Raw genomic sequence first — 21,550 nt, forward strand, 5'->3', positions numbered from 1 at the left:
TAAGCGCTCCCGGTCTCCTCTGCACGACTGTCTCACGGAGCTCCGGAGTGTTTCTCTAGTTAACCACATCCCTAGGAGTGTCTTTCTCCTCACGCCCCTCCCTCCTCTCTCTTGTTTAACCCATTATTACCTCGCTGGTACATTTCTCTGAGGTCATTAGCAAGAATTGTCGGCCTCCTCTCGGCGTCCATTCAAACCATCTTTCCAGGACCCCTGCATTACCGGGCCCTTCAACGTCTAAAAATCAGGCATCTGCGCCTAGGTTTAGCTTACTCCGATCTTGTCGCATTAGACCAAGAATCTCGCACAGAGCTTCAATGGTGGATAGACCATTTAGATGCATGGAACGGGCAAACTATTTTCGCTTTGGCCCCAGATCTTGTGTTAGAATCCGATGCCAGCCTGTCGGGTTGAGGTGCCCGGTGTGATGCAATATCGAATGGAGGTACATGGTCTCGCGAGGAGTCGAGATTGCACATCAATTGTTTAGAGATGCTTGCAGGCTCCTTTGCAATCCAAAGTATTTCAAAGAACAGAGTTCGCTGTTCTATCCTCCTTCGCATGGACAATGTTTCTGCGGTCCGCTACATCTACCATCTCGGTGGCACAAAGTCCAAACCTCTTGCAGAATTGGCAAAGAGCCTTTGGGAGTATTGCCTGTCAAATCAACTTTCCTTGACAGCGGAATATCTGCCGGGAGATCTCAATTCCGTGGCAGATTGGCATTCTCGATTTCTTTGGGATTCCAGCGATTGGAGGCTTCTTCCATTCGTTTTCCAATCCCTTTCCCAAAAATGGGGCCATTTCTTTATCGACCTCTTTGCTTCTCGCCTCAACTCTCAGTTGCCCCTCTTCTTCAGCTGGCGTCCAGATCCTTCGACCCTGGCTGCAGATGCTTTCCTTCAAGATTGGTCTCGTCACCTCAACTATGCTTTTCCCCCCTTCATCATGATCAACAGAGTTCTTTCCCAAGTACGTCGTCAGTCAACCTCCCTGGTCTTGGTAGTCCCATTCTGGCAATCTCAGATTTGGTTTCCGTCCCTGCTAGAGATGGCGGTGGACTTCCCAGTTCTTCTCCCGTTCTGCGAGGACTTGCTTCTGAATCTTCAGGGCTCGCAATAACGATCTCATTCTCAACAATTCCCTGGTCCTTTCGGCCTGGAAAGTTTCCAGCCTTTCTCTCCTGACATCCTCATTTCACAAGAGGCTTCTCTCTTTATCAGCAAAGCCTGGGCCCCCGGGACCTCAAAAGCTTACAAATCCGCTTGGTCTCTTTGGGCAAGCTGGTGTCTGGAACGGCATATCGATCCCCTTTCAGCCCCTCTGAATTTTGTGGTCAATTGTTGGCCTCCGAATTTAGTGCAGGTAAGTCTTACAGAACGGTAAACTTGTAAAGGTCTGCCATTTCTCTTAATCATTCTCCCATCGACGGCAAGCTAGTCGGAGCTCATCCTTTAATCTGTCGTCTTCTGAAAGGAGTTTGTTGTTCCAAACCTCCGTTGGCTAAGTATTCTAGTTTTATGGGATGTTTCTGTTGTTCTTAAACTGTTTTCTGATTGGCCAGACAATGATGCACTTTCTCTAAAAATGTTATCCGCTAAACTTTCCATGCTTTTGTGCCTCGTTTCCATTAAACGGGTGTCTGATGTTAAAGCTTTGGATATTTCTTCTCATCAGTTTTCCCCTACCGGAGTTCTGTTTCAGGTCCATAGACGAACTAAAACAAATTTAAATTCTGGGTTTTACCCTTATTTTCCCTCTCATCCTAAATTATGTGTGGGTCAATGTTTAAAAATGTATGAACAAAGGACTTCTGTTCTCAGAGCGCCCTCTCATTCCCAACTCCTTATATCTTTCCGCAAACCCCATCTCCCTGTCTCCTCCGCTACCCTGGCCCGTTGGGTGCGTTGGGTTATGTCCCTTGCGGGCATTGATGTCTCTGTTTTCGGAGCCCACTCCACAAGGGGGGCCATGGCTTCTAAAGCCTTTTGGGCAGGCTCTCGTCTAGAGTACATTCTGAGATCAGCGGACTGGACCAACGACAATGTTTTTCGTATGTTTTATTGCAAGCCTATTGATACTGTAGCTACCTTGGTAGTAGATATGCTTTGAACAAGCATAATAGGAGCCTCCGGTCTTGCCATAAAATGTAGATTTTCCTAGTTATTATGACGGAAAGTCTTAATTTTAGTATTATCCCACCTCTTCACTACTAACATGCGTTTCTCCCTCCCTTCAGCGAATCCGGCTTTGCCACCTGCATCTTCGTGATGGTCCGATTCCTCAACAGAGATGGTCTTCTCCTTCCCGAATCCTCCTTCCTTCCGGTGTGGACCTGTCCTCTACACCTCCTGCAGATCGTTCCTCCTGGATGGCTGTGGCGCAACAAGTTTGTTCCTGGACTTTGGCTATTTCTACTGTTCTTTCGATTGCTCCTTTGTTTAATGACTTTATCTGATCTGCTCGTCAGCGAAAAGAGGAAGCTCCGCAGTCAGATGTGACGTTTTATTAGTGGTTGCTTAATGATTGTTTATTCGGTCTCGTTTTTCCTGAGTTCCCATTGGCCAGCCTCCTCGCTTGGACCCCTGGGAACTGTCGTGTTTCACTTATCTTGGCTGCTGTATAAAAATAAAGCAAGATAAGAAAGCATAATACTCGCCTCCGTGTCTTTAATAAAATTAAGACTCATGTGTGAATTCGGCATCATCCTAAAATGTCACTTTTGCATTCGCTAATTACGCTCCTTTGATTTTCTACGTGATTCAAATGGACATTAAAAGAAAATATTTTGCATATGACGGAGATTAAAAGCTTTTTCAGGGTCAAATTACACATAATTTGCAAAGAGTCGGGAGACGTACAGCCTTTGAATATGGTTGGAGAATCGCAAGGGTCAGCATCAAAAACAAACAAGAGGAAGACTTTTGGCGCGCATACGTAGGATGTATAGCATCGCACGCATGTGAGAGGGACAGGTCAGGCAAAATAGAGCGCTGGAATGCAGCCAGCCAATCAGAGGGAAAACAAGCAGTTACAAATGCAATAGGAATCGTATTTACACGAGACCTATTGCATTGTAATAAAAATGCAGGCGTGCAAGAAGGCAGGCACAGTGAGTGGGAGGGATGTGGTGGGCAGAGAAGTGAGGGACTGCAGGAGGGAATGGGGGTGGCGGGGGAACACAACAGTTTTAAAAGTAAAGGGGCCGATAGCTATGGAAGGAGAAAAATAACGACATGGCTGTCAGGAGGCGGGATTAAGTTGATGAAAATCAATAAGATTACAGCATTTAGGAATTCAGCCAATTAAAAAGATAGGCGGAAAGTGGGAAGAGCCTCCCCCACTATACTGTATACAGCATCTCTCCACGAGACAGCGCATGCGCTGCCTAGCCGAGACCAAAAAACTACTGAAAGGATTCACGCCAAACTTGGCATGAAAGTGGAACTTTACTCAGAAAGTGTGTGTTGGTTGGTTAAAAATCTGTTTAGTAGTTTTAGAAATAGCCATTTGAAAAAGTTGCCGGCTGGGCCTGAAAGGGTTGACACTTCTGTATAGCTCCACCATTTAAAGTTCTAATTCAGTGATTCACGAGTCTTGTCAATCAGATTTGAACTTTTTGACAAATGTGATTAGCTGGTGAAGGTCTCTGAAGAATTTTTCTTTTACAATCTTGAAAATTGCAGATTGAATTCAGATCGCAGCATTCACACTGAGGCATTACAAAATTCACCGGAAAAGGGAGCATCTATAAAAAGTGTCTTACCCTTGGGCAGCGATAAGGAGAATCCACAAGCATGAAAAATTAATTAAAGAGACCAGGGAAAAGCATAGAAAACTGCTTGTGATTCAAAACACAATCATGATTGTCAGATGCCAGTTTAAGTAGTGGATTCATCAGCCATTTCATGAAAAAATGACAAATCAATTTGGTTTATGACTTTTACATTAGGGTGAAAATTAAAGAGCTAGAAGTGGTGTGAGGAAGAAAAAATGACAAGGGAGAGCCAATTGCCATGCATAGTGGGGCTTGTGCGCAGCAGGTGTTGGCCGGGTACAGTGGATAGGGTGCAGGGCCTATACTGTGGCCCATACCCACTGCACATGTCCTTCAGATATGTGTAGTGGGTGATGGCCACAAAAACAATCGATGGACAGAATGCAGAACAATGTCATACATTCACCCCACTACAGGGATCTGGGCCTAAATCCATCATGTTTTTGCTCACCATGCCACACCAGTTTGAACCCAGTCATATGCAAATCTGTATTGACCCTGCGCCCAATAGGAACAGTCCATCCTGCACTGCAAGGTCAGGTCCTCCCTGGACTGGAAATAAGCATCCTAGGACCGGTTTCAGAGTTTCACCCCTCATTAGCCAGGGTAGCTTGAGTCCAGTGGCATGGAGAGCACGGGACCCATGTCTGGGCATAACCGTCCCACTTGGGGTGACAAATGCAACAAAAGCAATTGATGGACAGAATGCAGAACAATAAATACATTCACCCCAGTACAGAGATCTGGGCCTAAATCCATATTTTTTTTGCTCCCCATGCCAATCCAGTTTGAACCCAGCCATATGAGAATCTGTCTAGACCCTGCACCCAATGGGAACAGTCCAGCCCCATCTGCCAGGCCAGATACTCCCTGGACTGGTAAGCATCCTCGGACCAGTTTCGGGGTTTCACCCCTCATCAGCCAGGATAGCTTGAGTCCAGTGGCATGGAGAGCACGGAACCACGTCTGGTCATACCCGTCCCACTGGGGTGGCAAACGCAACGAAAATATTTGGGTGATGGCCACAGGCAGAAGGTTGGGTAACCAACCTCTGCTGTGCATGGTCGAAGCGGAAGTTGAGAGTAAGTGTGTTATAAAAAATATAGAAGCTAAATGAAAAAACACAGTTAAAAACTGACTTGTGGTTATGGCACCAACACGCAAAACCACTGACATTTGCCAGGTATAGTATGCAATGCATGCCATAACTCACATCACCTACCATGCAAAAAAAGCTATTTGCAAATGGCAGTCGAAAAAAAGCAAGAGTTAAACATGGCATGTTATATGAATTATGGCATGCATTTAGTGCATTGCATACCATACCTGGCAAATTTGAGTTGTTTTTCAGTTTTGTTCTATAACCATCCCCATTAGTTTTCTTTTCTCAAAACCAACACATATATGAAAGGCATTGTCATTTAAAATGGCAATAGCTTAGACTCTCGCAAATGCGAGACCTATTGCATTGCAAATGCTTGTTTGTGTTTGGCATCTATGAAGCTTTTGGCTATTGGCTTGATATGTCTTATGCGAGTAGAACTACCCACTCTGTTCACGATTTCATGGTCTTCCATAAACAGTGAATGGACAGTCAGTTTTGTCAAGAAATATTGATTGGGCCACCAAACACTCTTTGATCAATTCAATATTTACATTAACATTTAAATATAATTACAATATGTTATTATCCATTTCTCTTTAGTTCATTTATCATTAGTCATTTTGTTCAGCAGTGATTCAATGAGAATCAAAACTTACAAACAGACAACTCATGTGGGGCACTTTTAAAAGGTCTTTTTATTGTACTTTTACGGGTGACACTCCTGCAATCATTTCTAATCTCGGGAGGTATTTGACTCTTGAAGTCCAAGCACGTTCATTCTTGCGAGGTGGTACTTAATAATGCAAAAGACATTTACGCAAGGAACTTTCAGCTGAAAATATGCGCTTTTGTTTCCATTGCAGGAAACGCTGCCGAGTTCCCTTCATGGTCCTCCCGCAGCGGCGGCGTCCGTGGAGCTCGGCAGGCCGCTGAACATGTCTTTGGTACCCAGGCATACTTCCGCTGTGCAGCACAGGAAGCTTTCCTCTCCAGCTGAGCAGTTTGCTGCAGCTCCACTCCCACTGTTAGTAGTTTCTACGAACAAAAAATATAAAGAAAAGCAAATTAACCTCCTGATAAATGAACCATGACTCATCCCCACTCATGGTTTGTCAATCCACACGACAGTAAACTCCACTCCGGGTTTCAGGCTAGTCCCAAAGATGATGCACATATAAGGAATTCTCACATATGAAGAGTCTCAGTGGAGATTATCTGCATGGCTGTTGTGATTTTGAAACCCGACTTTTGTTAGCCTGAACTCTGTGGTAAAATACGACCATTGGTAGCGAACGACGACTACGTTTCGGAGCCAAATGATCGGCGTCTTGTTCGGTGCACGTGCTGCACTCCAGCCTTGGACACCGAAAGAAGGAAGTGACAGAGATGCAGTCGATGCAGCACAACTTACGTTTAGGTCTGGATAGACACAACTGCACTGCTGGACTAGAATTGCTGGTCTGTAAATGTCCTGCAGATATTATATTCACCCCCATTGCAGTCCATGAGAGTTGAAGCAGTGATAACGCAGATATTGTTTTTACTGCCCCAGAAGCCGGAATGGCAAAGGCGCAGGAGTGATAGGACTCCGCCTACAGATAGGTACATGTTCCTTTCATCTGGACTTCAAGCTTGGGTTGGAGTAGCCAGAGGTGGATAGAGCCAGGAGGCAATGGTACTGGGAGCCACCGGCCTCGCCCTTACGCTGGAATGGCTAGTCTACCATGCCTGGTACTAAAATGGGAAAGGCCGGGGCAAAACTACAACTGCCCGCATGAGGGTGGGAGCGGCACATGTCTGAAGCACAAGGACATAAGCCTGGGCCACCATCTTGCAAACCCTTTCCCACAATGCCAGCAGAACCAGCTATGCATGGTATCCATGCAGGACCAGGTGGCTCCCTATGAATGGTGATGCTGACATTCCCACCCCCATCTTCCACTAGAAGATCCATTTACTGCATTGTATAGAAAAATGCGGCTGCCTGAGGCACACACAGTGCACTCTGGTAAGAGGGTGGCCCCCTTAGTGCTGCATTCTGGCACACTCACACCACTTCAATCAATGGGACCACCCACGGGAGTCTCCCCATTTCCAGCACTCTCCCTGCGTCATTTCCGGTGCCAAGGCTACTGGGGCCAGGTACTTATACCTGCCCAACCCAGGTGCTGACCTCTTTGTTCCCCTACTGGACACACTGGAAGTCATGTACGGTTGCATCATGTCGGTTATATAGACAGTGTTTCATCCGTTTCAGCCGGTGAGTATGGGGCCCTTAAGGGGTCATTGCTCCTGTCTCTGGTTGATGACATCCGGCTGGTTGGTTCAGGGGAACAATTTTTGAGCACCAGGGTTAATGACACCAGCAATGTCGGGCATTATTGTCAAATGTGTAGTGTGCTCAGCGGGGCCTAATATGAGGTATTGAATCAACTGCCCGAGTCAAGATGTCTGTAGTTTGCCAGTTCGGTCCTGCATGGGAGCGAATGACGCATTTTCAGGGGCGCACGGCTAGACAGTTCCACCTCTTATGCGTATGCTAGTACCAACATGGCTGTGGGATTTAACCCATACGGGCCATACCTGTGAATGCACTGCAGCTGCAATACAGATTCAGCTGCCACCCACAGGGCAGGGATGTTTAAAAGGCACTGGAGCGACCCCTTGACCCCATTGCCAGGGCAGTCGCTCCCCACGCCGCGCAGCTCCACCTGACTGTGCCCAGCTGATTGCTGCTACTGGGAAGGTTTGTTCACCTGTTACTGTTTGTCACCTGCTTGTACTGTTTGTCACCCGCTTGTACTGTTGTTCTGTACTGCCTTGTTGGTATTCTGACCCCTGTGCCTTGTTCTCCACGCCTCCCCTGCCATCCTCTCTCCCGCCGCTGTGTCTCCTGCGCCCCCGCCCCCGTCCCCTTGCCTTGACTCTCCTCGCCGTTTTCCCGCCGCTGCGTCCCCTGCGGCCCTGCCCCCCTCGCTCCAATTCGCCATTTCTCCACCCTCCCAGCTGCTCCTCCCTCTCACCTCCACTTCTTATGGCGGCCGCCGTGAGGCCGTGCCGCTGCCGTGCTGAAGGCATGCCAAAGGCAAGCCCGTCGGCGCCCATCTGCGCCTGTCCGTCCCCAGCGCCAGAATGACTGGACCTCACGACCGCCACGACGCCAGACTCCGATACGACGCCAAAACCCTCCTCGCCCTCAATGCCGGGTGAGACCACACCTGCTCCCAGGCTGCCCCGAATCACACCCACGGACCTTTCTCCTGCCGCACCTGCAGCTTCACCTGTGACAGAACCGCCAAACCACCAAGGACCAGACCCAACCACCTCCGCTGTATACTCCTAAACACACGCTCTGCACGCAAACACGCAGTAGAGCTCTGGGACCTGCTCGACACCTACGCCCCTGACGTTGCCTTTCTGACAGAGTCCTGGTGGAACGACTAATCGGCATCCGACATCGCCATAGCCATCCCGGACGGCTACAAGATCTCCCGCAGAGACCGTACCAATGGAATTGGAGGAGGAATAGTCATCATACAGAAGACCACCTTCATGGTCTCCACCCACGCAGACGTCACCATCAGCACCGCCGAACACCTGCACTTCCGGATCCACACCGACCCCAACACCACCCTCAGAGGAACCCTCGTCTACAGACCCCCCGGACCCCGGCCACAGTTCAGCGACTCCATCGCCGACCTCGTCAGCACCCACGCACTCGCCTCCATGGACTACATCCTCCTCGGGGACCTGAACTTCCACCTTGAGAACAACAACACCAACTCCGCCACCCTGATCGACAACTTCGCCAACCTCGGCCTCAGTCAACTCCTCACCACTCCCCCCCATGCCACCGGCCACACACTTGACCTCATCTTCTCCACAAGCCCCCACGTCTCCTTCGACCACACCAACGAACTCCAATGGACCGATCACCGATGCATCCATTTCACCTACAAGAAGATCACCACGCAGCACCGCACCCAACAGCTGCCCCTCCGCTGCTTGAGCAAAGTCACTGAAGAACAGCTGACCTCCACACTCGCCCAGATCCCACCCACCAAACCCCACCGACCCAGACACCGCTGCACGCAACTTCAGATAATGGATCAACGACTGTGCCAACACCCTCGCCCCGCTCAAGAAACCCTCCAACAGCCGCGCCAGCAAGAAAGCCACCTGGTTCACCGAAGAGCTCCAGACCTCCAAACGAGCATGCCAGAAACTGGAGAAGAAATTGCTCTACGAATGAACATCAGACAGCCACGCAGCCCACAAAGACGCCACCCGCAGACATCACCACCTCATCAGATTAGCCAAGAGATCTTCTTTCAAAGCCCGCCTGGACAACAACGCACACGACAGCTTCAGCATCATGAAGGAACTATCCAACCCCAAGGCCAACACCAATGACATCCCGCCCTCACAAGAACTGTGTGACTCGCTGGCCACCTTCTTCCACCGCAAGATCGCTGACATCCACGACAGCTTCAACACCACGACTGCCGCGACTATGCCAGACCCCACCCCCCCTGCAAACACCACCCGCTTCAACCGCCTGACCTCCTGGACCAACGTCAGCGATGACGAAACACTCAAGATCATGAACTCCATGCACTCAGGATCACCGTCAGACCCCTGCCCACACCACATATTCAACAAAGCAGACGCAGCCATCGACCCCAACTACGGAAGATAATCAACATCTCCCTCAAGACAGCCACTTTTCCGGAAAGCTGGAAGCACGCCGAGATCAACGCCCTCCTCAAAAAGCCCAAGGCGGACCCCACGGACCTCAAGAATTTCCGGCCCATCTCCTTGCTCCCGTTCCCGGTGAAGGTCATCGAGAAAGTCGTCAACATGCAACTGACCCGCTACCTCGAGGACAACAACATCCTAGACCTGTCCCAGTCCGGATCCTGAAGAAACCACAGCACCGAGACAGCCCTCATCGCCGCCACAGATGACATCAGGATCCAACTAGACAACGGCGAAACATCAGCCCTCATCCTCCTGGACCTGTCAGCCACCTTCGACATGGTCTGCCACCGCACACTAAAGACACGCCTCCAAGAAGCTGGAATCCAAGAAAAGGCCCTGGACTGGACCACATCCTTCCTCTCCGGCAGAACCCAGAGTGTCTGCCTCCCCCCTTCCACTCCGAAGCCACCGCATCATCTGCGGCGTACCCCAGGGCTCATCCCTCAGCCCGACGCTGTTTAACGTCTACATGGCCCCCCTCGCTCACGTCACCTGCCAGCACAATCTCAACATCATCTCCTACGCCGACGACACTCAGCTGATCCTCTCCCTCACCAAGGACCCACACACCGCCAAAACCAACCTCCACGAGGGAATGAAGGCCGTCGCTGAATGGATGAGGAACAGCCGACTGAAGCTGAACTCAGGGAACAGCACCAACACCCACCGACCACGCACGCAACCTGGGAATCATCCTCAACTCCTCCCTCTCCATGTCGAAGCAGGTCAACACCGTCTCCTCCTCCTTCTTCAACACCCTCCGCATGCTCCACAGGATCTACGAGTGGATCCCCATCAAAACAAGAAGAACGGTGACCCAGGCCCTCGTCAGCAGCAGGTTAGACTACGGCAACGTACTCTACACTGGTATCCCGGCCAAACACCTGCGACAACTTCAACGCATCCAAAACGCCTCCGCCCGACTGATGCTCAAAATCCCTCGCCACAGCCACATCACCCCCCACCTGAGAGACCTACACTGGCTCCCTGTCAAAAAGAGGATCACCTTCAAACTACTCACCCACCCACACAAAGCACTCCACAACACCGGACCAGCCTACCTCAACAGCCGACTCAGCTTCTACACCCCCACTCGCTAGCTCCGCTCCGCCAGCCTCGCACTCACCGCTGTCCCACCCATCCTACGAACGACCTCCGGCGGCAGATCCTTCTCCTTCTTCGCCACCAAGACCTGGAACACCCTCCCTACCCACCTACGGCAGACCCATGACCTGCTCACCTTCAGAAGACTCCTCAAAACCTGGCTCTTCGAGCAGTAGCAGCACCCCCTCCCCTCAGCGCCTTGAGACCCTCACGGGTAAGTAGTGCGCTTTATAAGTGTAATGATTGATTGATTGATTGATTGATGTGGTCCTGGCTGGCCTGATAATGCATTGGCATCGATTGCCATCTAGGTTCGAATCAGAGCAATACCATGTATGGTAAATCAGGATATATATATTTTTATATTTTTCCTAGCGGAATAACAGGGCAGCGGGGAACATGGGAGAGGCGTGGTTTGTGGCTCTTTCCCTGGGGAGGTGGGCGTTACGGGGCCAGGTGCCAACATGCTCGTAGCCGTTCGGTGAGGGTGGCAAACAGGTGAGCAACACGTTGCCCATGTTCCAGAGATCTGACGAGGTGCTTGTTCTGTGTCGGGTCGTGTCTGGGGTCGCAGCACTTGTGCTCTGCACCTACGTGACCCCCAACTCTCACAGGGCCTCATTTTATTGCTGTTTCCTGCATTAGTGAGATACTGATGGGCCTGCTCTCGTGGTGATCTCCCTAAGTGGAGATCAGTGACCCCTTGTGGCTCACAATTTGAATGCCCACATGGACATGATTCAAGCCAGTTAGGCTCTATGGGGAAGCTCTGCTTAGTGCATGCGGTAGCAAGTATTTGACATGACGAATTTGTGGATAAGTCTAGGACTATGTATTTCAGGGTACAGGAGAATGGGCTGGAGCTGGATGTATGTCTGTTTGGCAAAGGATACAGCAGGTCCTATGCGGGTGGACTCCTCTTTCGGCTTCACGAGGGTTCCTCTCAGCCATTAACAAGTAGTTTTCGTGTGCTCACCAACCGTCGTCATGGGTGACTTTGTATCCCTTCAGCTACATAGGGGTACCATCTCAAGGAGCACTGCATTTCGCTTTATGCCAAACCCCAGGAGTCTTTATGGAAGGACCCTGGATGTAAACATCGGCAACCCGCTAGTCAATCAGGCAGTTGTAAGCCTTAGCAACCGGGGGCTGGCCTTGTAACGTTCCACCTCTAAAGAGGCGTGAGTAAAATCATGGACAGCTGGTCTATGGTATTAAAGAGAAAAACTCCCCAAATAAAAAGGTAGCACAAGTTGAATTGTACACTGTGCTGTTTGGCTCATCAGGCAGGTAGACAGCTTAGGATACTCATCGCTGCCTGTCCTTGGATCACCCGTAAGTTAACCCACAATGACTCCTGCACCGACCTCCGGAACTGACGCCTGCCGACGCCACTCTACTGGACCTCACCACAAGGCCCGATGCCCTGCATTCTAAAGGTACTGTTTGCGAGTCATCCCAACACTGTAGCTGACCCACGAAGGAGCGGTATGGGTTTGTTGTTAACGACACCGTGATAGCCATCGACTTCAAGGAACTGTATTTTAAGTCTACTTTTTCTTATTGATATTTCTTAGAACTGTATAGTGGATTTTTATAGTTTTGGTCTTGTTTTGCACAGATAAAATATTGGATATTTTTCTAAAACTGGTGTGGTGTCCTTTTGCAGTGTCTTCACTGTATGTTATGTCCAAATGCTTTACACACTGCCTGTGAGATGAGCCTGACTGCTCGTGCCAAGCTACCAAGGGTGTGAGTAGGGGTTATTTTATAAGTGTGTCCTCTTACCCTGACTAGGAATGAGGGTCCTGACTTGGACAGGGTAACAACCCGCAACAACCTGCCAACTAGGGACCCCCATTACTAGCAGGAAAAGAGTGTCATTTGTTGTGTAATAGTTAAACTTACTGGAGCAAATTCATACTCTAGGACATTGGCAGTGGCCCCACTCAGCCTAACAGAGTTGCACGATGTTGACTAAAATCCACAAAATCTCCCTTTTGGAACTCAATTTACAATAGTATTTGTGTATAGGGTCAGTTCACACACTGAGATAGAATTTCTAGAAGTGTAATACCATTTCTGAAATTCACACAAATAGTATTATACTTTGAAAAATACTTCTGACGCAAACCTCTGTGAGTGTGGAGATCGAAGAGTGAATGTGGCTCCACAGTATGAATTTTCCGAAAGTTTGAGCAAACCCATAAGCATACTTGTTTGTGGATTGTCAAACTTTTTTTCTTGTCCATCTCTACTCTAGGAGTATTTTTGGAATTCTGTAAAAGATAGATACCTGCACCCATGCGAAGAGGTTAGCCTGCAGATTTTATGTCTTTGAATCAGGCCCTTTAAATAGGACCCAGGTGGTGGCGAGATTAGGTGTAGATTAGAAAGGATTCATATTATTGAATGTCTTCTGGCATGGTTTCTAAAGACATATTTGCTTGGAATTATGAAAAGAAGAGAGACGGTTTTCACGAATTAAATGTGTGCAACCACAATTTGTCCCAGTGTCCTCATTCAGAGGTGAAAACTCCTAATTACAAAGTCAAAGAAGAATGAAAAGGAGTAATAGACAAAAACTGCGTGAACATGGCTAAAATGAAGAACTGTAAGATCAGTGGATGAACACAGAATGAGAGGAATGAAAAGAGACAAATGGATAATACAGTATGGAAAAGTAAACCAAAGGTGGGAAATTGGTGGGCAAATGAAAAAATTAAAAATCATCATTGTGTTTATGTTAGTGCACCCAAATAGAACTATAAATATGGAGTAACAAGAACTCACAAAACTAGAAATAGGCAGGATCACAGCTATAGATGTGAGTTTTTTTTCACATTGTTAATTTGTGTCTACAAAATAAAAGCATGAAGCTTGTGAAGTCCTGTGTAAGCTGGGTATGTGCCTGAAAATCAGGACTATGTTGAATATGTTGTAGTCAAATTCAGACACCTGTCCCATTCCTCATACCTGTCTCATTCAAGTGCTGAGCCACTGCAGAAGAAAAGCTAAGCAAAGTAGGTACATGTTTACAAAATACTTGTGAGTTAACGAAGTCAAAGTTTAACATTCCTCAGGAGAAAAGCTAAGCATGGAATGCATTCGCTTAGAAAAAGCATGCTGGTTACCAGTGAAATTGTTTCAGAATACTCAAGAGAAAACACTAAGCACTGTTAGCACCCACATAAAAAATTCCCATGGATTACAAGGGTCAACTAAACTTTGCAAGAGAAACTGAAACACAGGCCTAAGTGAAGGCCAATCAATAAATTCTTGAAACAATGGGTAGCCAAATAATTAGGATAATTGCAAGTCGACAGCAACAAAAATGTGGAGGTGGCTCAAAGGCAGGAGGACAACAATTTAGCCATCTGTGGAGTATGGAGTACTGTGCATGGTGGGGGTGGAGAGCTAAGGAAAGAATAAATCAACCTTTGACCTTCAAGACAGTGGAGGCAGGGGCAGGGACTTTCAATGGGGGTGTCTGAGTGGCATGGGAACAAAGCACCAATGCTTAGGGCCAGCTTGAATGAACAGGAGCAAGTCACCAGGAATTAGCACATTACATAGGTGCTCATAAGGACTAGCATCAGCTTGGGCTATAAATGTTAAGCTGCTTTGGATTCTCATTCAGGGGAGGCGTGGGAGTGGCATAATGAGGTGAAATACTTTAATTTCTCCCGTTTTTTTGCTCTTTCCATTGTATGCTGAATTCTACAGCACACGTAGTAGGAGCAAAACAACATTAATGATTGTATTTGTGCAGGAATATGTCCCTTTCTGCACAACAACAATCATCCCTGCAATGCAGGCACCCTTGCACCATGTCGCACGGATGCTGTTTTTGCGCCAGCACAGGGGATAAGGAGAGGAATGCGCTGTATCTTGTAGATACAGCGCATTCCTGCCCTTTTATTTAGACACAGGGCAGTGCAGCAGGAAGATTTGCTGCGCTGTCGTCTGTCAAAATATGGTAAATGAGGCCCATAATTTTTGCTGTTGAAATCTTTTAATCGGAGTGTTTCTGACTGAAGAAATGATTGGTACATCTGTCAATATGTCTCTGAACATGTAGCCTGTACTTCTAAAGAGGTCTGTGCTTAGGCCTGCTGGATTTTCCCTAGGTAACAATTAGAGAGCACAGAACTCAGAAGTCAGTCTTTTTATCTTCAGAAAAATTATGAAAATTTACACGTGCACATAGATCTTCACTGGTTGTCAATGAGGCAGGGAAGGGATTTTAATCCAGTTTGCTCGATTGCATAAAACCTTTGACAGCCCGGCTCAGTCCTCTACCAGCCTACTTCAGGCCTTACATTCCCGGGTGCCATCCTTGTGTTTACTGAGGGTAGACATTCTTGATTCAATAATTCAGGGCAGGTCAAGACTTACTTGTGGCCACTCTTTTTATGAATTACTCAGACTTACCAGATGTCATGTACCCATCCCTGTGCTTCTTGTAAGGAATCCTTACCTGGAGCAGATATCACAATGGTGATCCAGCTAATCCCTGGTAAGATGAAAATAACACTGAGTCAGAAAGACAAATGGAGGGCTCATCAGCAGGGCAATGCAATGCGTTGACCCACCCTAGGCAACAATATTTTGTCAGACTCAACCACTTGCTGCTTGGAGGGGAAATCCGCTGCCTCCTCCCCCTGGTGCCGTGGTCTCACAGTGTAGGACTGAGTATCTTATGGTATTTTTGTCACACTATTTAACTCATCTTGAACAACTGGTTAGGGTACAATCATTAATGTTTGTCTTGGGGTGCTGGCATGCAGTGGCTCTAGTTTATGCCCTAGGGCTCTCTGTATCAACTTTGTGCCTTGTTTCTATCAGTCTTCTAGCCAATACTACATAACAAAGGCAAGAATAACAATAACAGGAATTTCATGAGTCATGCGTTTTACAAATGTACTTTATGCTTTGAGTTGCATGCTTGCTCGGCACATATTACACTGCGGATCTTGATTGGTTGGCGGCGCGCACATGATGTTGTTATTAGCCAGATCTAGACGTGATTTTTCCAGTTGTAAGCACAACACGCTATTCAAAAAGTAAAGAATGAATGTTAACAAACTTCAAAAAATCTTACAACTTTTAAAAAACACGCTCCATTTTGGTGAAACCCTTAATATTATTGGCATTGGATTTCTTTTTCTAAATGCAATAAATACAACCTATAAAGGCTTTTTGAAAGTTAGAACATCACTGGAGTTTTGTAATTGTTGGTATTGGTTGCCAAAAGGTTATATAAAATAAATCTTATAACTTTATAATGTAATAACTTTTAGGTTATAGATCTGTTATATATTTTTATATGAAAGAGTGTGTTACAAAAAAAACACCACCTACATCCACTGGCCTGTGGTAAAACATTAAGTAATGTAATTTACATGCATCATGAAGGGAGAGAAGAAGAAAGGAGGGACTGGAGAGGGGTAGGTGGTGAAATAGTGTGCGGCTGGCTTGACAAAGCTATGTTGGGCCTGAGCTAGTGGTTCAGTGTGTCAAGGTGGTCTCAGTTACCTTAGTATAAGGGTCACTTTCAACGGGGTATCTGGGTGGCATGGGTACAAAGCACCTATGATGCACTAGACTTGGGGCCTGCTTGAAAGAACAGGAGCAAGTCACCAGGAAGTAGAGTATTTTATAGGTGGTCATTAGGACTAGCATCAGCGTGGACTATGAAAATTAAACTGCTTTGGATTCTCATTCCTGTAATTATGGGCCATATGTATTATTAACCTTTCACCAAGAACTGGTTTCAGTTTGAAAAAAAGTAATTTTGAGACCTTTAAAGAATTTCTATGAACTGATCTATGATGAATACTAATGAGGTAGGCTGCAAATGGCTTGCACTCAATGAAGGCCACCAGATAAAGTATGGTAAGCTAGGGGCAGCAGATCACCATGTCTGTGATTGCTAATCAATTAACCTTTTTTTTCTTTTAAAATCCAGCCCGTTTTCCTTAATGCTGCATTTCCCCCAAAAAACTTTATCTCTGAAGTTTATTGGACCACTGCCTGTTCCCTAACAATGTTATGAATCCACAAAGGTGAAGGGCTTCTGGTGGGACCCCTTTCCTTCTGAAAATGGGTTACCACTTCAAATCAAGTGACAGTAACTTTTTAATGTTTTGAGAATGAATTTTGCTTGCAAAACATTTATACATTTCTTATTGAATTGGTATTTGGAAGGGGCGCCTAAAACATACTTCTTCCAAACATCAAATCGGTATGAATTTGCAGTTCCAATTTAAAAGTCAGTAAAAGAGTTGTGATTCCTAAAAAGCAATTAAACATTTAAAATCATAGGCCATCATTTACAAGTTAATTGCCTTGCGCCACTTTTTTAGACGCAGCGGGGGCGCAGCATGTCCGCCCATATTTACAAGGACCATATAAAGATACCGACATGACATTTCATGGCTTTGCAATATGGGCCCCCTACACGCATTATTCAGCGTGAAAGGGGCACACCATGGGTTTTGCTGTGCATATTCCAATCAACATTAATTGAACCTGAGCCATTCCCAGATTTACAAAGTGTCGTAAACCTGGTAATGTGTCAGAATCCTACACCTCTCCAGGGAAGGCGTAGGAGTGGCACAACGAGGTGAAATACTTTAATTTCTCCTGTTTTTTTGCTCTTTCCATTGTATGCTGCATTCTACAGCACACGTAGTAGGAGCAAAACAACATTAATGATTGTGTTTGTGCAGGAATATGTCCCTTTCTGCACAACAACAATCATCCCTGGAATGCAGGCACCCTTGCATCATGGCGCAAGGGTGTCTGTGTTTGCGCACGGCTGCTGTTTGTGCGCCAGCGCAGGGGATAAGGACAGGAATGCACTATATCTTGTAGATATAGCTGATAGAGCGTTATGAGATTTTGAAATTTGTAGGGGTGCATCATATTCACCGTTAGTCAGCACCCGCATATTAATCAATGTATGTTTAGAAGTGCCATAGAAATGTATGCTGTAATCGTTTAACATAGAAGTGATTAGAAATGTAATAACGCTTTTGTGAGGATCAACGTTGCAAGCTATCGTGAATGTATTTAGTAAAATGCACTATGATTAGTTTTCGTACAATGCAATGTATTAGGTTTGTGTGCCATGTTAAAGTTACACGTGTAGAGTGCTTATTCACACATATGAGAATGATAAACTAATGCTTAGAGTGTGATTTATTAGAGTGTTTAATTTTGTAAAGGCCTGACTGCATATAAGTTAGAAGAGAAGACCTGTTCATTTCTTATGTTAGCTAATGTTGTAGGCCGAAAATGGATCCCTTGGCAAAGGCTTTGGGTTGCAGGAAAATGTAAAATCTTAAAGATGTCAGCTGGTTTTCTCGTTTCCATGTTTCTGTTGCAGGTGCAAGGACATTTAGCTCGTTAGCGAGAATAGGTCTTTGTTTTAGGAGTTAGGATGCTGTGGGAAGCCAACAGGGGAGTGCATTGGAATGTGGAGAAGTTACTTTCAGTGAGGAAGGTGCCTGGGACCCAAGGTCAAGCTAACGGACGTTGGACGACAGACAATTTCTGATGGAAATCCACCGAGAGACGACCTGGCCGAAGAGGTGTGCCGAAGGGTGTGTTCTATGATTTTGGGGTTTTGTATTAGGGACAGTGCTCCGTGGGTAGAGCAGAAGAGGTTTAGGCGGGAAGCTAGAAGGAGCATCCTAGATCGAGCTCTGACTAAGTGAACGTACTTCTTAGAAAGTCTTCACTTCTGACACCTTTTTCTTGATTCTTTTGCCTGGGATGGGAATGCTATGTAGGGATGTCACCTTAGAGGCAGCGTAGGGACAGAAATATTTTTCTTTTGACTAATGATTCCTAAAATAGATATTAGCCTAACAATTATTTTCGTAATGCTTTTGGAATCAATGATTCTCTTTGTCTGAAGTCGAATGAGAATTTTGCGTAGGCTTGCTTTTGTGTTAATGCCTATTTACCTTTTACACCTTGTACTGAGGTGTTTGTATGTTCAGCTGTTTTTGATTGTAATAAAATCCTATACATTTTAGATTCAGAGTCAGTGGTCCTTTCCAAATGAAATCTAATTTTGGTAGATATATTTTGATAATTGTGTTCGTCCCCTCTACACTCTTTGGCGGATAAAAAGATCCTGACGACCAGAGAGGATTCTTGGAGATATCCAGGTAGGCAAGAATCCGGTCCTATCAGTTGGTAGCAGAGGATGGTTATCTCTGATAGTGAGGGGAGATCTAGATTAGGATAAGAGATCCTTGAGGCCCATAGAAGTCAAGTGATGGTGACTCATGCGATGGTGAGCAGCGGACGACGGCGGCTGATGGAGATTGATGGAGAGTAGCGGTGCGGCAGAAAGCAGCAGTTCGAGGAGGAGTGAGTATGAATAGGATGAGATGTTTGTAGATTGCGGTGATGTTTTGGTGTGTGATGTCTTGTGGAGTTGGAGTGAGTGTTCAGTGATTGTGAGATCAGGCTGTGAGCGCGCGCAGCCCGGGAAAGTCTTAGGCTTGACGAGTAGCTTAAGCAATTTTGTTGTAGAAGACACCTGAGGTAGATTTTGATGACCACCGAAAGGGGATCGTGAGACGTCATCGATCACCTGGACCGAGATAGGGGGTGCGAATGTGTGAGTGCGTGAGGAACCGACGCTGGTCGTGGGTTGTTGCACATGGAATTTGAGTATTTGTAACCTATCAGAGGTGATTGTCTGGCTGGACGTGGACAAACATTTGCCAACCGAGGTCGACAACTTCGACAGACTGTGGACGAACAGTCAGAGAAGTAACTTGTTTGGGACAAACGGTTATTTCAGCGTATGAATGGGACGAATGCAAGGATGAGATGTGAGTTGTGAAGGAGGGGAACTGCTGCGAGCGGAGGAAGAGTGACGTCAGAAGGTGTCGTGCTGCGATAGGTCAGTTGGTGTGGCTCGCGCTGCTATTGGTGGGGTTGACATCAGGTAGTAAACGAAAACTTTGTGTGCGATTGAAATTTTTCCATCATGAAGTGTTTTAGAGTTTTTCGAGAATTGTGCAGTGGTGACAAACATGTGGTTACTCGTGGGGAAGAAGAGGCCCCTCCTGAGGATACTCCAGCATATTACATGGCAAGAAATGTGGGCTTGCATACCATAATTTGGCTTGAAAATTGGCATAAAATGACCCAGAATGAAGGAGAGTTCGCTTTCCCGCGATATGGCTCATTTAGAGTGGAAGTGTTGTATCAGTTGAAATCTGTGATGGCGGCATTACGACCTTTGGCGAGACCAACTCAGTTTGAAGCATTGCATGCATGGATTAGAGCAGCACATGACAGGAAAAGAGATCGAAGTCAGGAGAGGGTGGAAAAGTCGATTAAGGCATTTCAGAATGCAAGATGGGATGCAGAAGAGAAAAGGTGGAGAGTGCAAACAATAGAGGGGGACAGGTTGTATCCCTTATTGGTAAAGACTGATGGCTCAAAGGTAAAGAGTGCAGATGATAATGATGACAGTGATACAGATGATAGCCTATTAGAGAGGTTGTTGTCCGAGAGACCACCTCCATACAATCCCGATCTTTGCGAGGGAAAATCGGCTCAGTCAGAAGGGAATAGTGGAGTACCAACTCAGTCGGAAGTGAGAATAGAAGGGAAGATCTCGACAGGAGCTGAGGGTACTAGAAATCAGCCTGTAGCCAGCACAGAGGTTGGGAGAGGTGCACGGTTACCGGATGCACTAAAGGTACCGGTCACCATTGGACCCATTGTTTCTGTCTACGACCCAGATCAAGAGAAGGTTGGAAGTTCAGTGCAGTCAGTTGTAGGAGCGAGGAGTGGAATTGAAGGAAATGGATCAGTGAGTGGAATGGAGCAAACTTCAAAGCCTATAGAATGGAGTACGCCATTGCCAGCTACAGCAGACTCCTCTAGGGGACAGACAGAGGCGAGACCAGTGAGGCCGAAGTCTTTGGCCGAGTCAAGATCAGATTTGCGGATGTTGGCACCGCCAGTGAGGAATCAGTATCAGAGTGTGAGAACAGCAGAAAACGAACGATGCACAATAGTGAATCGTTCAGTTCCTATGAGTATGTCAGAAGAGAGTAGATCTCAGGAACGGGAATGTGATTACGATGAAAAAGATGGAGCAGCTTGTAGAGAAGTACTGAAGGGAGCCCTGAAAGGAAGAATGTTAGATGTTGTGAGGTTGAAGGCATTAGTAGATGAGATAATAAGTGGAATCTTACCTCTTGAGAGAACATATATGTATGAACAAGACAAGTTACTCTTTGTAGCAAAAGATGTGACTCACAAGGCACAAACTGCACATGATAAGTTGTCAGAATTGGCTAAAAAGTATAATGTGGATTTGTCTAAAACGAAATTATTGCAGGGAAGTCATAGACTGCAGTACAGTGATCAGGAACTGGAAGAAAAGAGAGTCATGGGTTTGAGAACTCATATCAAGGATTTGATCGTAGCAATGCATGCATGGATTATGCTTGATAAGTGGGAAGAAAGATGATCTAAGAAGAAAAGTTCTAGGAGAACGATAGGAGAGACGCCGCTTCCAGGTGGGGGGATGACGGAGGTAGGGAATTTCCCTTTATGAGAGGTACAGAATGGAGGATATGTACATGTACCTTGGAGTAGGGGTGACTTGGCTACATTTACAAATGACTTTCCCCGGTTAAGGAAGAAGCCCGTGGAATGGTACAAGCAGGTTGATCGGTTTGTCAAAATCTCTAAGGTGTTGTGGGTCAATTTGAACACATTATTTGACATTGTGGTTCCGAGCGATTTATGGTCAG

At 46.6% G+C, this 21,550-nt stretch overlaps 1 protein-coding gene across 3 annotated transcripts in view; it reads right to left on the reverse strand.

Annotated features, from left to right (window-relative positions):
- Positions 1-5,560: 5,560 nt before the first annotated feature.
- The window catches only part of LOC146859222 (uncharacterized), a 106,041-nt gene continuing 90,051 nt past the window's right edge, over positions 5,561-21,550 (reverse strand). For 2 of the 3 annotated variants that reach the window (XM_085646958.1, XM_085646957.1), the window contains 2 exons: positions 15,229-15,264; positions 5,561-5,918 (listed from right to left, as the gene is read on the reverse strand). In XM_085646958.1, the coding sequence (XP_085503084.1) occupies positions 5,767-5,918; positions 15,229-15,264 (188 nt within the window). In that variant the 3' untranslated portion in view covers positions 5,561-5,766. The remainder of the gene's footprint in view (positions 5,919-15,228; positions 15,265-21,550) is intronic. The other variant, XM_085646959.1, reaches the window with a different exon arrangement.

Source organism: Triturus cristatus, chromosome 3_2, assembly GCF_964204655.1.
Source record: "Triturus cristatus chromosome 3_2, aTriCri1.1, whole genome shotgun sequence".
Taxonomy (NCBI): Eukaryota; Metazoa; Chordata; class Amphibia; order Caudata; family Salamandridae; genus Triturus; species Triturus cristatus.